Source organism: Anoplolepis gracilipes, chromosome 4 (assembly GCF_047496725.1).
Source record: "Anoplolepis gracilipes chromosome 4, ASM4749672v1, whole genome shotgun sequence".
Classification (NCBI taxonomy): Eukaryota; Metazoa; Arthropoda; class Insecta; order Hymenoptera; family Formicidae; genus Anoplolepis; species Anoplolepis gracilipes.
Window position 1 is genome coordinate 13,235,673 of NC_132973.1, and position 13,279 is coordinate 13,248,951.

The window sequence follows — 13,279 nt, forward strand, 5'->3', positions numbered from 1 at the left end:
TATTTATGCATGAATTATCTAGGGTGGAAGTCGAGGTAATTCTTTGTGTGAGAGAATAGAAAAGCGATGCAGTATAAAATGTTGATGCAAAGAAACAGAAACTACAATAAAATAAAATAGCTTCTTCAGAACATTATCTCGCAAAAAGCATTTTTATCGAGATCTTATATAGAGGTTGAAGAATTTTCTTTAGACTTTTAAATAAGAACAATGCACACTCTTCCCTTATCGTTCGCTCTTCTGACGTACACCGGTTATTGGCGACCTGTCAACCTGACATCTGTCAAATATTGGGCGTACAGTGTTTATTCCGTCGTAATGATTTTTCTTCTTTACTCATTCGCGTTTTGCGGTTTGGTTGATTGCTTCATGATCGAGGATCTTGAGACCTTCATCGAAAAGTTCTCACTGTTCTTGTCGGTGCTCGGCGTTTGTTGCAAAGTGATGAACCTGGTGCTACGTCGGAACGAGATCATCGGTCTCACTGATATGTTGCTGACGGACATTTGTATACCTAGGGACAATCACGAAACGGACATCCAACAGAAATCTGATCGTAACGCGAAGTGCGTAATTATAAAAAAAGGTTTTAATTTCGGAAAATTTGCCTTTGAATTTATGTGTAATTATCTCTTGGAAATAATCTCTCTTTACGCGAGATAAAGGTCCCTGTAGAGCTTGAAAAAATTAAAGATCCAGAAATCAAATCAAAACTACAGACAATAAAAATAAATTATAAAATGTAATAATTTCTATATATATATATATATATATGTAATCTTTTTTCATAAACCTCGAATGTCTTTCCAGGACAATTACTATCTACTGCGAGATATTAAACGAGTCAGCCGTCTTCTTTGCTACGATCGCTCAATTTCGACATTTTGTCAAGACCAGGACCTTACCGTTATCTGACTGGGTGCCTTACGATATTTCATTGACTGCTGTCTATTGGGCTACTGTATTACACCAAACTATTGGACTGATAGTCTGCGCGAATGGCAGCGTCGCCCACGAGACTCTCATTTCTGGCTTTATGATCCAGACCTGCGCTCAGCTGGACATATTATGTCATCGTGCTCGTATATTGCCGGATTTGCTGCGAGAGGCTCAGAAATCCGGCAGCTCGAAAGAGGATTTGAAAGCGCAAGAACAAAAGCTTGTCCGCGAACTTGTCCATCATCATCGCTACGTGTATAGGTAAATATAAGAGTTTATTCATGAAAGAGAAAAGAACGTATACATTGAGCGAATAATTATAATCTGATAGATTCGCAGAACGCATTAATACAGTGTTTACGCTGATGATCCTCGTACAATTTTCTATAAGTTCGACGGTGCTTTGTCTTAGCATTTACAAAATGTCGAAGAAGAGTTTGCTGAGTTTCGAATTCGCGTGGAGCTTGTCGTATCTTGGTTGCATGCTTATGCAGATTTATCTGTACTGCTGGTTCGGCAATGAAGTGACACTGAAGGTCGAATGATAAAAAAACTTTTATATGATCTATTAAAACATTATTATTTTTTTTCGAAAGGTTTTATATGAAGCTTTTATAAAAATATATATATGAAGGTTTTATATGAACTTTTATATGAAGCCAGACCGTCGAAATTTATTTTTTAAACAGTCTATTTTTAAATATGCAGAGTACTGAAGTCGGCAACGCCGTTTATGAGATGGACTGGTCGACACTTTCTGTAGATTTAATGAAAACTCTTTTGCTGATAATCACACGATCTAAGAAACCAATAATAATAACTAGCGGCTATATAGTTACTTTATCCAATGAATCTTTTATGAAGGTAAAATAGAGATTACATTACAATAATTATTAATGATATTAAAAATATTTTGACACAATTATTGATTTATATGTATGCTATTTTAATTTTTATTTTTTTTATTCAGATCATCAGAATATCTTATTCGGCATACAATGTTCTGCAAAGCTCTTAATACGAACGAGAGCAACTCTTCAATTTTGCGTCGCAATTAAACCGATTGCCAACTAATTATTTCTACGATTAGAGAATCGCTCAAAAATATCTACATATAAAATATTTTTTTAAATATTCTTATACGTGTATCTATTACATAATCCACGGTCGAAATTTTGGAATATCCTCTGAAGCTGATCGTATTCTTGTTCTGAGAACTTCGTCTTCGTCGTCGGCGTTGAACTGAATGTGACAGCAACAACTAGCAGGAAATCGGAAATAATCGCGGGTGATCTCCCCGTTGTTGGAGATAGCTGACAGTTCACGATAAATGTATTTTTGTTTGCATGTCGTGATGTATCCCTCAGCAAAACCGTCAATCATCTTGCATTTACTATTTTCTTCTCTGAAATACAATATATTACGCTATTTTTCATTAACATTCTATCTTACTGAAGAAATATTTTATAGGTACTAATTACATGTAACTTTCTGATTCATATATATTATACATATTGAATACATATACATATATATATATATATATATATATATATATATATATATATATATATATTATTAAATAATTGTCAAATTGTAACTTATAACACGTTTTTCTCATTGTATAGCATTTACCTGCAAGTTTCGATTCGTATACTTTGAAAAAAATTCGACTCGTTTGATTGAAGGATGTAGCGCCATTCGTTTTTCAAGTTTTGGCCCGTCTTTGGACGGATTACTCGTTCCTAGAATTGATTATTTTTATAAATATTTGCAAAATTTAACCAGCACTGACAATTATAATTTAAAAAAGATTTTACCATAGAAAGACAAAGTGGTTCGTCACTGTTATCTGTTCGCGGTGCAATAGCTAACTATTAATGGAAAACAAATTTTTTAAATAAAAATTTCCATGTCTCTTTTGCTAATCATATACAATAATGAATTATAAATTATCGCTTTACTAACAACATCCTCGTATGCATAATGTAACAAGCTGGAATTCTTTACGAATACTTGATTCACAAACTCTTGGGGATAATTTGGGACATCTTCGCAGAAAGTTTGTTGCATGTGATCGCAATTCGCTGCTGGACCGATTGCACTTATGTAGTTACCACCACTTCGTGTTTGCAATGTGTCATCCGGAAATACAAAACTACTGTCAAAATTCGTCTGCTTGTTGTCTAAAAAGTCATATTTACAAAAATATTACATTAACAGAAAATTGATGAAAGAGAGAGATGTTATTATTTAAATTATAAAAATCCTAAGTAAAAAAAATTAATTTTAACATCAAATGTAATTATATTAATTGTCGAAATAATTGTTTTATGATATTTACCTCCAAAACGCGAATTTATTTCTTCTTTTACATCATAAGATGATTCTTCGGAGACTTTCACTGGATATTTCAAAATTCGCTCAGGATTAATATGATCATCGTAATATTGTCTGTAAGACTCGTATCCATGATAAAAGCGAGCTTCAAGAATAATCTGAAATAGATAAAATGTGTTTCCCTAATCCCTCATTTTTTTGAAACTTTTTGTTTTGCTTGAATTCATCCAAGTAATTTCATTTTTTCTTTATCAATGCAATAATATCTCGACAATAATCTCGGTTGATAAGTTCAAAAATTATGCTTTATTTTTTAAGAAAAGAATAATTTATTGTATGTAATTTATCTCTTATAAATCGAAATTTTGATTACGTATCGGTGAGATTGATTTTTTAATGCTCACCACTTATCTGATTGCGCCAGCTCATGTTTTACTTACATCATGATAAATATATTATGTTTTTATTTTAATATATTTAATTTATTACATATATATATATATATATATATATATATATATAATTATTACATATACGTAATATTATGTACTTAATATTTTTATTATTTATCATTTAACATTATTAAACATAAATATAATAGTTTTTTATTCAAGGTATGGGCTGCATGTTTGAATTTCTGATTTTTTAAATCTTTAATTAACTGTTATTTTGTACTGATGGATTATTTTTGTCCGTGATTTTTCTAACAGCACCAATTTCCCGAATAATCGTAAAACAATATATTTTTATACAAATTATTTTTCAAATTTTTTTTATTATTCTAATCTCTTTACTTAGGAGGATCACAAAGAAGGTAAATTTTTTCAGATTTTTAAAAATACTTTTATATATTAATAATATAGTTATTGAAAATAAAGTTATTGAAAATACGCTAACTCATTTGATTAGAAGGTGTCAAGAACAACAGTATAGAGTAAGGATTAAAGTAATCTAATTTTTACACATACCGGTAAGACAAGAATTTCTATCAAAAACACTGTCGCAAATTTTTTCACTGCCATTGTTACAATTTTTTTTGATGTAATGAATGAGAAAAACTATGCAAATACTCAATACTATATACTGAAGCAAATAACTTGGTCGCAGTACAATTTCGAGAGCGACATAAAATTTTATCTTACAATTAGTAAAGCTTTCTTCGTGACTACTTAAACTGATTTGGATACATGACGACTTCCGATCATAGGCTGATGTCGGTTTTCTCTTATCAGCCGCATTATTATCTGCTTCCGACAACTTATCTGGAATCATCAAATCGTGTCAGAGAAATTGGTTTGCATTTTTTTTTGCAATGAGATTATAGCTTATGATAAATAAAGCAATAAAAGATATAAATAAAATTGATAATATATTAATTACAGCAGATGAGAGTAAAATGAGGTCAATTATAGAAAAATAAATTGAAGAGGAAATTACCCGGTAAAAAATTTCTCATATATAATTATATATAACAATATAAAAGTATATAGAAATATATAAAATTCTGTATAAGTTATGTATAGTTATGTATAGTATGCATAATTTTGCATTATCATTGACATCTAGCCAACATTAATATAAAATTATATATAATTATACAATAAGTCATATATTATTATATATAATTATACATAACTTATATAAAATTTTATATATTTCTATATAATTTTATATGGTCATATATCATATATGATTATACATAACAAATTTTTTACCGGATAAAAAAAAGAAAAAAGCTAATGCACCCTTTAAGATTAATTGTTGCCAAAAATGGAAGGATTAAAAAGATACCTAAGAATTAATTTTGTAGAATTATGAAATGTATATTTTTATTAATGGGAATTAGTTTTACAATAATTAAATTTTTCTCTTTTCATTTATATTTGCATATCTCTCATCCATTCTATCATTATATTATCTTTTCATATCTCCATATGTGATTGAACCAATTTATTCCATGACTTTTAACATTTTTCCTATATTTGTATTTTATATATAATTTTCTTTTATATTATTTTTGTTCAGCATTGCAAACATTAAGATTTATTATGCTGTTTATTTTTAATTAAAAGAAAATTAATAATCTAATATATATATAATATATATATAAATTATTGAAAATATGAAATATAAAAAAAAGATTAAAATTTTAAGGATTTGTACTAACGATTTTCACGAATTCCTGCAACAATTCGTCTAAAAATTATATATTTTTTAGGTAGGTCAGTCCAAGAATACAGATATATTTAACCAATGTTTCATCACCCTGTGGTTAGCATAAAGCGGTCAGGATTTGTGTACAGACCACAGACAGGAAACTTGATGACATATCCTTGCGCGAGATAAATTTTACATTAGCTAAGATTAGCTGTTATTTAACCCGGCGTTAGGCGCAATATTTTTCCTTTATTGTTCTTTAGTTCTTAAAACAACTTTGTCTTAACATTATGTTAATATTATCAGGCATTAAAATATGTCAAAAACAGTAGAGAACAAATTCGTAAATATAACAATAAATAAAAAATCGCAGTGTGTAGTAATATAGCTTAAAATAATATCTATTTGTATCTATTAAATATTGCGCCTAACAAAGAGAGTTAATTTTATCTTTGGTTTCGAAATTATTCTTTATTTTTGCAAAATTAATTATTATTTTAAACAACGATGACATTATGGAGGATTTTTATTTGTATTATTGTTTCAAGGGAAGAAATTAATTAATTTTTTTTTCGAAATTTTAAATGAGGTCTTGGAAACTAAGCAAACTCTTATGTCTCAACCTTTTCCAAAAGAGAAATATGTAACTTTATCTCATGAGAAGAGCATTTCAATTTTTTGTCTGTAGAATTTAAATTTTCAATTTCTTTTTAATTTTAAATATATGAAAAAATACCTTTTTCTTTTATAAAAGCTAATATATATATATATATATATATATATATATATATATATGTATATCTGTTAAAAACATGAAATTATTCAACTATAAGTATTAATTATCATTAATTATTTTATTAATTATTATTAATTTATATGAAATTTATAGAGAGCCTACCAATTTCTTTAAAATCATATGGGAATCTGGATCTCGATCTTAGATCTCTCTCTCTTGAGATTTCAGATTTCTTCCATCTGCAAACTTTTTTTTAGTACATGCAGTGACATCTCGCAGCGTCATGTATAACAAAATACTCAACAATGTTGATAAAATCGCTCGCTGTTAAAATAAAAGCTTACAAAATAATATATATATATAAATAAAAAATGAGTTATAAATTCTAATTCTCTCGAAATAATAAAACTCGCGTTGACCGTGTATATTGATAATGCAGAAAGAGGTCTCGTTATCAGTCTGCGTGACTCTGACACAGGATTATCTGTTTCGTGTCATAACGAATCCAAGAGATATAAATAGCAAAATAAATAAATGATATCGTAAACCGATCGATCTTGGATTCGGATTATTAGTTTTCTTCGAACGTCTTCGGATCAATCATGCATCGTTCGAATGCATCATGCGCATAACGCGCTCGATGCAGCTCGTTTTCTCGCGATGGCCACGAATCTCGGAGTTAGACTCGTTGTTTGCCGTTGTTTCGCAAACACGTAGGATATGATTCTAAGACGCTCCTCTAACAAGTCGCTCGACCGTCTTCCCCAGCTGGCTCTTCGTCAGGGACAGTAAATGTCACCAGGTGCATTAACCGGCTTCCATGTGAATAAACGGCATCCGGTTTGATTACCGGACACGGAGCAGCACAAAAAAAAAACAGCTGGATTTTTTCCCCGATTTTTTCTTTTCGACCTGTAAAATTACATGATCGCGCAATTATATTATCATCACAATGAAAATAGCGAAATCCACCATCGTCCTCTTGGTCTTTGTGCTGATGTTGTCCATCTTTGTGGCGAATGTAGCTGATCTTATTAGCGTTGACTCTCGTCTACCGGACGAGATGTTGAGAGACAATAATGGAGAGATACAGTGGTCCAGACCAAAGTATTATGACATAGGAAACTCGTATGATCATCTGATATGGTTTTTACAGGTTTGTCCTATGTCTATATATATTTAGAATAATTGGTAATATGCAATTAATATTGTATATATTATTATTTTTAAAATATATTAAAATAACTTCTTTTTTATTACTTTTAGATATCCGATATACATATAAGTATCTTTAAAGATTCATCTAGGATATCAGAGTTAAAGGAATTCTGTAATGTAACGGTAGATTCAATTAAGCCTGCAGTTGTCCTTGCTTCAGGTAATTTATATTTTACAGATATAACTGTATTAAAATATTATATTTATTGACTAAAAAAATTAAATTAATCAACTACTTTATGCTTATATTTTAATAGGAGATTTAACAGATGCCAAAAATATAGATGAAATGGGTTCTAAACAAATACTTGAAGAATGGAAATATTATAAATATGTAATGGATGAGACTAATATCAAAGAGAGAACGTTATGGTTGGATGTCAGAGGGAATCATGGTAAGAGGAGCAAGCATTTCAATTATATGCATATATAACCATGCAGAATAAATAACTAAAATATTATGTATTATTAACTTGTTCATCTATTTTCAGATAACTTCAATGTGGTCAGTCTTGACTCTAAAAATAATTATTATTCCAATTATTCTATTCAAGGAAAGAAACATCCCAGATCTTATATGTATAATGTTGATGCTGGTTCTGAAACATACTCTTTTATTGCAATTGATGCTTGCTTAAAACCAGGCCCCAGAAGACCATTTAATTTTGTTGGTATTTTAGACCAACAAGAGATCGATAAGATACAACAATTAGTTAATCAATCTAAAGAAAGCAATGCAGACCATGCAATTGTATTTGGCCATTATCCTACATCATGCATATTATCACAATCTGATACAAATATCAGGAACATTTTAGGTAAGGATTATATATATAACAGATATAAAAGCACAAACTCTACTTTTATTCTAATTATATAAACAAAGTTATAACAAACACATTATTTATTATAAAAGGTAGATACAGAAAGAGTATGGTATACCTATGTGGCCATTACCACATGCTTGGTGGTATGGTACCCAACATGTACACATTACAAAAAGCGGGCTTCCTTGAGTTAGAATTGGCAGATTGGAAAGACAATAGAATGTAAGACAAATGCACACTTTTACATATCCAAGAAAGACAAATTGCTAATGCATAATTTTATTTATTGAGTTCTTTTCTCTAATATTAGAAAATTAACATACATTAACATAAATGAACATAATTCTTATAAATGTCTATAAGAATATATTTTCAGTTCTTGCAATAACTAATAATAAATTAAATTTATATTTCTTTTAATTCTTATAAAACTAATATATTAAAACACTTTGCTTCTCATTATTGGAATCATGTAAACATTCCTTGGTTTTCCTTGTTTTATCAGTTAATTATTTTTATTTCTGAAATGCAGTTATGCTTATTTCCTTTACTATCAATTTTTTTTAGTTTTAAAATAAATGGCTATTTGATACACACGCTTATTATTAGGTATCGCCTCGCAGCAGTAGATCATGGCCAATTCTCATTCATTGATATAAAGCACAATGACTGGCCTGTAGCATTAATCACCAATCCAAAAAATATGCTATTTATGATGCCGCAAAAAGAAAATTCAAAATCCATTATTACATCCACGCATGTCAGGTAAACGCATTTCTACTAATGCTGGGTTTTTTTTGTTTATATGAAATATGCTCAGCTCACGAAATTTAACTTTTATATTATGCTTGATGTAGAATATTAGCGTTTTCTACGGTTTCGTTAAAAACTGTTGAAATTCGATTGGATAACGGTGTTTGGCAAAAGTGTGAGCATATAAAGGGTCCTCTTTATGTACTGCCGTGGAATTCGACAAAATACAGAGAGGGTATTCATCAGATAACAGTTCAGTAGATGCTTCTTATAAAAGTTACTTATAAAAGTTAATTATTATTATTTTTACTAATGTTCAAATGAAATTATTTCACATTTCAGGTACGTGTAATTGACGAAAAGGGTAGAGAAAAAACGGTATCACATTTTTTTTCTCTTGATGGATCGTGGTTATCGTCGCACATTTTGCCCAAATTAGTATTAATGTTCAACGTCGTTCACATCGTAAGTTAGCACTAAGATTAATTAAATTTTTACTGAAAAATATAATAACTCTATCATGTTGGCTTTTCATAGTTTCAGTTTCTGTTTGCTGTAACACTGGCATTATCAGTAGTACCACTGTGCTTACTTCGACTTCTTCACATATATTACAAAAGTAAAGATACGCAAATTTATAAATTTTATATTTTATATTATGTTATACATAAAGTATATACTGTAAAAACTTTTTCTGATTTAGATAGACATATGCATAGACCACGATTACGTATCAAGTTTTTTCATTGGTGGCTTAGGAAATTATGGATATTAGCCACCGTTGATAAAGCGTTTTATGGACTGGTGTTATACCCGTTATATTTAACTATTGGTATGTGCATATAAAATGCATTAGGAAAATTGAAAATTTATATTAATTATATAAAAACTGATTTCCAGGTCCATGGACTGTGGGAGAAATAATCGAGAATCATATAGGTGTGATCTTTGTATGGGGAATATTCATTGGAAACAGATATCTACCAGGTGGTTTTACTTACGCCTATGGGTATTTTCAGTTATGCTGTTTCCATTTACCACTTATGCTAATTATAGCGCATCGAGTTGATCGAAGGTATGTGATATTGTAACAATAATCTTGTCACAATAATAAAAGAATTTTCTAATGTTTCTTATTACTTATGTTTCAGATTACAAGAGGCTGAAAATCCTGCGAGGCTCACGTCGAAATTCCATTTAATTTGGCAATATGTTCCAACTTGGGTGCTAATTCTGATACAATCTGTTATGGCCTATTTTTTATATTTGGAGTATGGTATAATAGCAATATTATTATGCCCATTACGAACTGGGAGTATTATTATAGCAGCACTATTGTGTTATTATGCGAACACAATGCCATTCTCACACTTAAGGTTTGTACTATTTTTATATAGTATTAGTATTATAATGTATATTATAGTATTTGTATTATAATGTATCTAATGTATGTTGTAATTATCTGTTTTTTAAGGTCTGCTGCATCTGTGTGGTCTCCTCATGGAGCGATCAATAACAACAATGCAATTTAATAAAAATGGTAGGGTAATATAAATTATGAGTTGTTATTGAGTTTACAAAAAAATTTTAAATAGATTCTTAATTGTAATATACACTATATTTCAAGTAGAGGTATTATGAAATGAAAAAAATCAACTAAATTGATCAGGTATTGTGTGAAAAATGCCTGAATATTTTTGTGTTAAAAATATTCGAAATGTTTCTTTTTTTTATTACACATTTTAATAGTCTCTTTTTCTATAAAGAAATCAACGTTCCTTTAACAAGTGCCACATTATTTTATACTTTACTATTATATAATTATTTTTAAAGAGTTATACGTTTAAAACTTATAATTTATATTAATTATTTTTAAACTGCAATATGCTTCTGAAGCAGATATTGCAATGTGATACTTATTGTTAACATTGATGTGATTCTGCATTAATCTAGCCACTACTATCTTCTACTTCCATGCTGTCCATAGTTCAAACTCAAAAGTTCCTTTATAAAAAGAAAAATGCCCGCACTTTTATTTTTTTTTATAATAAGAAGTCAAATTAAAACATTATAAAAAGAGAGAGATATAAACAGAATATTTATGTATTATGAATGTTGCTATATTTATATCTCTATCATGCTTTATCTCTTCTTAAAAAGTTAGAGATATATTAGAACAACAGAATGTGATATTTTCCACTTTAAATGATGGAAATCTTCAGAAGACAAAGCTATATTGTAACTTTAGTGCTCTTGTTCAGAGTTTTTAACTGAATATCCCAATCACTTTCCTGTGACATATATTTTTCTACTTCTCTACATATATTCAAGAGCCACATTATATTTTTTTCATGACAGTACTTTAGAAACATTTAAAACAATCTCACTAGATTTATATCTATAAACTTATATGTTAAATGTCTTCATTATAGATACATCACAGAGATGGCCAAGCTATATTAAACATGTAGAGTTTAACAAACACAAATTTGTCTTCTTGTTGTGTAAGACAAAATCGTCGTACAAAGTATATCAAGTGCACTAATAATCATACTGAGTCATACTAATCTAGCAATTAGATTTGAAATTTTTGTGCCATTTGTACACAATATATAATACAAAAAGGTTGGCTATCTTTGAAAGATGTAAAATGCTACAAGAAACCAGTGAAAGTAATATTGTTCTAATTAAAGTGTGATTATGTGTTATCAAATATGATCAAACATGTAACATCACGTACAAGAGAATTCTTTATTTAACATTAGTAATGTATGTATGTAATAATAGATGATAAATAAAAATTTTGGAGAGACATATGAAGACATATTAATAAACATTGCATTTATTAATTACTTATAGTACATGCAATATTATTTATTTAATTATATTTAATTTATAATTTATTATTAATTAAAAAAATATATATTTTCGAACCGACGACCGAAAATATAATTTTCCATTAGATATATTGTAAATATTTTGATGATACTTTACTAGATGCCGCTAAAGACGAATTAGCCTGCAAATCGATTCACACACATACTACACATACATACTATACATACACACACACATCGCGTGATTATTCTGTAGTTTTCATTCCCTGCCGTGCGTTGCCGGTTTGCGGATAGTTGTAACATTTCTTTTCTTGTAATTTTTACCTTGATCGTGACATAATTCGCAAAAATGAGTAAACATCATACACATGAGATAAGTGACCATCCTGAAGTTCAATGGGCTCTGGACTTACTTAAACCAGATCCCACTTACGAGCTCAGTTTGCCGCAAAAATATGCGACTGAAGTAATATGTATGGGAACTGGTTTTTCAACAGTATGCTTAAAAAATTGGTTTAACAAGAGGCCATATTATGCAGGTAAATAATTACTTTAATAAGATCATAAACACGATATGTTTCGTTATTTTTTTACAACTTAACCTCATCATGTTATTATATAACGTTTGTTGTGTATATATATGTTTGTGGCAATATCAGTTTGAAATAATCAATTAATAATTGTTTCCACTTTTATTTTGATACAAAAAAACTTCCACTGATAATTTTTTCTAACAAAATTGCATATATATATATATATATATATATATATATATATATATATATATTACATAAAATTCTTATTATGAGACTTTTTACAGTCAATTTTTGACAGTGCAATATTAAACTAATGAATAATATTTATATTTAGGAATACAGTTCCATGTCGTAGCAATGGCAATAGGATATGCTGTATCACAAGTTATTAAGAAATATGTTGATGATTATCAGGCCGAACGTGATACCAAACTAAGGGATTATATCATACGACATCCAGAACTCTTTCCTGAACCAGGTAACATGTTTTTCTATATCCTTAAAAAGAAGGAATAATAAATAATAAGAATGAATAAAAGATAATAAATTAACTTTTAATTTGTAATTTATTTTGTGAAATATATTTATATGTAATTAAAAGAAGAATAGTCACTTATTAGTAATCATACTGACTCAAAATGTTGTATGGTATCATTTTTCTTGTTTTTAGCACGTATGAAATATAGTGAAATACTTGAGGGGTGGACTCCAATTCGTTAGGTAATTATAATATATTAGAAGTGACTGCAGCATCTTGATTGTGTATTTGATGCTAACAGACAGTACAGTTCAATGCAATAAATGTAGATGTACTGTGTGTATGTACATATTAATAAAATTTATAAGGCATATATAAAATATATTGTTATAATAGTAATAAAAAAAACAAGATACATTATTTTCAAAGGTAAGATAAATAAAGGAGTATGATTCCAG

The 13,279-nt window shown here is 28.9% G+C and overlaps 4 protein-coding genes across 4 annotated transcripts; 3 read left to right on the forward strand and 1 right to left on the reverse strand.

The window, feature by feature from the left end:
* The first annotated feature begins 31 nt into the window (after positions 1 to 31).
* On the forward strand, positions 32 to 1,998 carry LOC140664954 (putative odorant receptor 92a). The gene is made up of 5 exons (XM_072890600.1): positions 32 to 566; positions 811 to 1,200; positions 1,271 to 1,475; positions 1,648 to 1,803; positions 1,910 to 1,998. Exons 1-5 carry the CDS (start codon positions 211 to 213, stop codon positions 1,955 to 1,957), a joined length of 1,155 nt encoding a protein of 384 aa, XP_072746701.1. The 5' UTR covers positions 32 to 210; the 3' UTR covers positions 1,958 to 1,998.
* LOC140664956 (protein spaetzle-like) lies at positions 1,196 to 4,458 on the reverse strand. The gene is made up of 6 exons (XM_072890603.1): positions 4,248 to 4,458; positions 3,284 to 3,437; positions 2,908 to 3,125; positions 2,760 to 2,813; positions 2,575 to 2,684; positions 1,196 to 2,344 (listed from the first exon to the last, which is right to left on the reverse strand). The coding sequence occupies exons 1-6, from the start codon at positions 4,299 to 4,301 to the stop codon at positions 2,092 to 2,094; spliced, it is 843 nt and encodes a 280-aa protein (XP_072746704.1). The 5' UTR covers positions 4,302 to 4,458; the 3' UTR covers positions 1,196 to 2,091.
* Positions 4,459 to 6,551: 2,093 nt separating this feature from the next.
* On the forward strand, positions 6,552 to 11,804 carry LOC140665028 (transmembrane protein 62). The gene is made up of 13 exons (XM_072890697.1): positions 6,552 to 7,328; positions 7,439 to 7,550; positions 7,648 to 7,785; positions 7,882 to 8,208; positions 8,307 to 8,439; positions 8,827 to 8,982; positions 9,075 to 9,222; positions 9,313 to 9,435; positions 9,508 to 9,589; positions 9,674 to 9,802; positions 9,871 to 10,045; positions 10,122 to 10,346; positions 10,445 to 11,804. Exons 1-13 carry the CDS (start codon positions 7,125 to 7,127, stop codon positions 10,500 to 10,502), a joined length of 2,010 nt encoding a protein of 669 aa, XP_072746798.1. The 5' UTR covers positions 6,552 to 7,124; the 3' UTR covers positions 10,503 to 11,804.
* Positions 11,805 to 12,020: 216 nt separating this feature from the next.
* On the forward strand, positions 12,021 to 13,232 carry Nd-b14.5b (NADH dehydrogenase (ubiquinone) B14.5 B subunit). Its single transcript, XM_072889413.1, has 3 exons — positions 12,021 to 12,346; positions 12,678 to 12,821; positions 13,014 to 13,232. The coding sequence occupies exons 1-3, from the start codon at positions 12,157 to 12,159 to the stop codon at positions 13,061 to 13,063; spliced, it is 384 nt and encodes a 127-aa protein (XP_072745514.1). The 5' UTR covers positions 12,021 to 12,156; the 3' UTR covers positions 13,064 to 13,232.
* The last annotated feature ends 47 nt before the right edge of the window (positions 13,233 to 13,279 follow it).

Excerpts from the sequence above, each read along its gene's own strand:
- LOC140664954 (XM_072890600.1), top strand. The coding sequence starts at position 211 with ATGCACACTCTTCCCTTATCGTTCGCTCTTCTGACGTACACCGGTTAT. Across the intron at positions 567-810 it reads AAATCTGATCGTAACGCGAA|GACAATTACTATCTACTGCG; the intron begins GTGCGTAATTAT and ends ATGTCTTTCCAG. Across the intron at positions 1,201-1,270 it reads CATCATCGCTACGTGTATAG|ATTCGCAGAACGCATTAATA; the intron begins GTAAATATAAGA and ends ATAATCTGATAG.
- LOC140664956 (XM_072890603.1), bottom strand. The coding sequence starts at position 4,301 with ATGGCAGTGAAAAAATTTGCGACAGTGTTTTTGATAGAAATTCTTGTC. Across the intron at positions 2,814-2,907 it reads ATTATGCATACGAGGATGTT|TTAGCTATTGCACCGCGAAC; the intron begins GTTAGTAAAGCG and ends TTCCATTAATAG. Across the intron at positions 2,685-2,759 it reads AACCACTTTGTCTTTCTATG|GAACGAGTAATCCGTCCAAA; the intron begins GTAAAATCTTTT and ends AATCAATTCTAG.
- LOC140665028 (XM_072890697.1), top strand. The coding sequence starts at position 7,125 with ATGAAAATAGCGAAATCCACCATCGTCCTCTTGGTCTTTGTGCTGATG. Across the intron at positions 9,590-9,673 it reads TCTTCACATATATTACAAAA|ATAGACATATGCATAGACCA; the intron begins GTAAAGATACGC and ends TTTCTGATTTAG. Across the intron at positions 9,803-9,870 it reads CCCGTTATATTTAACTATTG|GTCCATGGACTGTGGGAGAA; the intron begins GTATGTGCATAT and ends ACTGATTTCCAG.
- Nd-b14.5b (XM_072889413.1), top strand. The coding sequence starts at position 12,157 with ATGAGTAAACATCATACACATGAGATAAGTGACCATCCTGAAGTTCAA. Across the intron at positions 12,347-12,677 it reads CAAGAGGCCATATTATGCAG|GAATACAGTTCCATGTCGTA; the intron begins GTAAATAATTAC and ends ATTTATATTTAG. Across the intron at positions 12,822-13,013 it reads AGAACTCTTTCCTGAACCAG|CACGTATGAAATATAGTGAA; the intron begins GTAACATGTTTT and ends TCTTGTTTTTAG.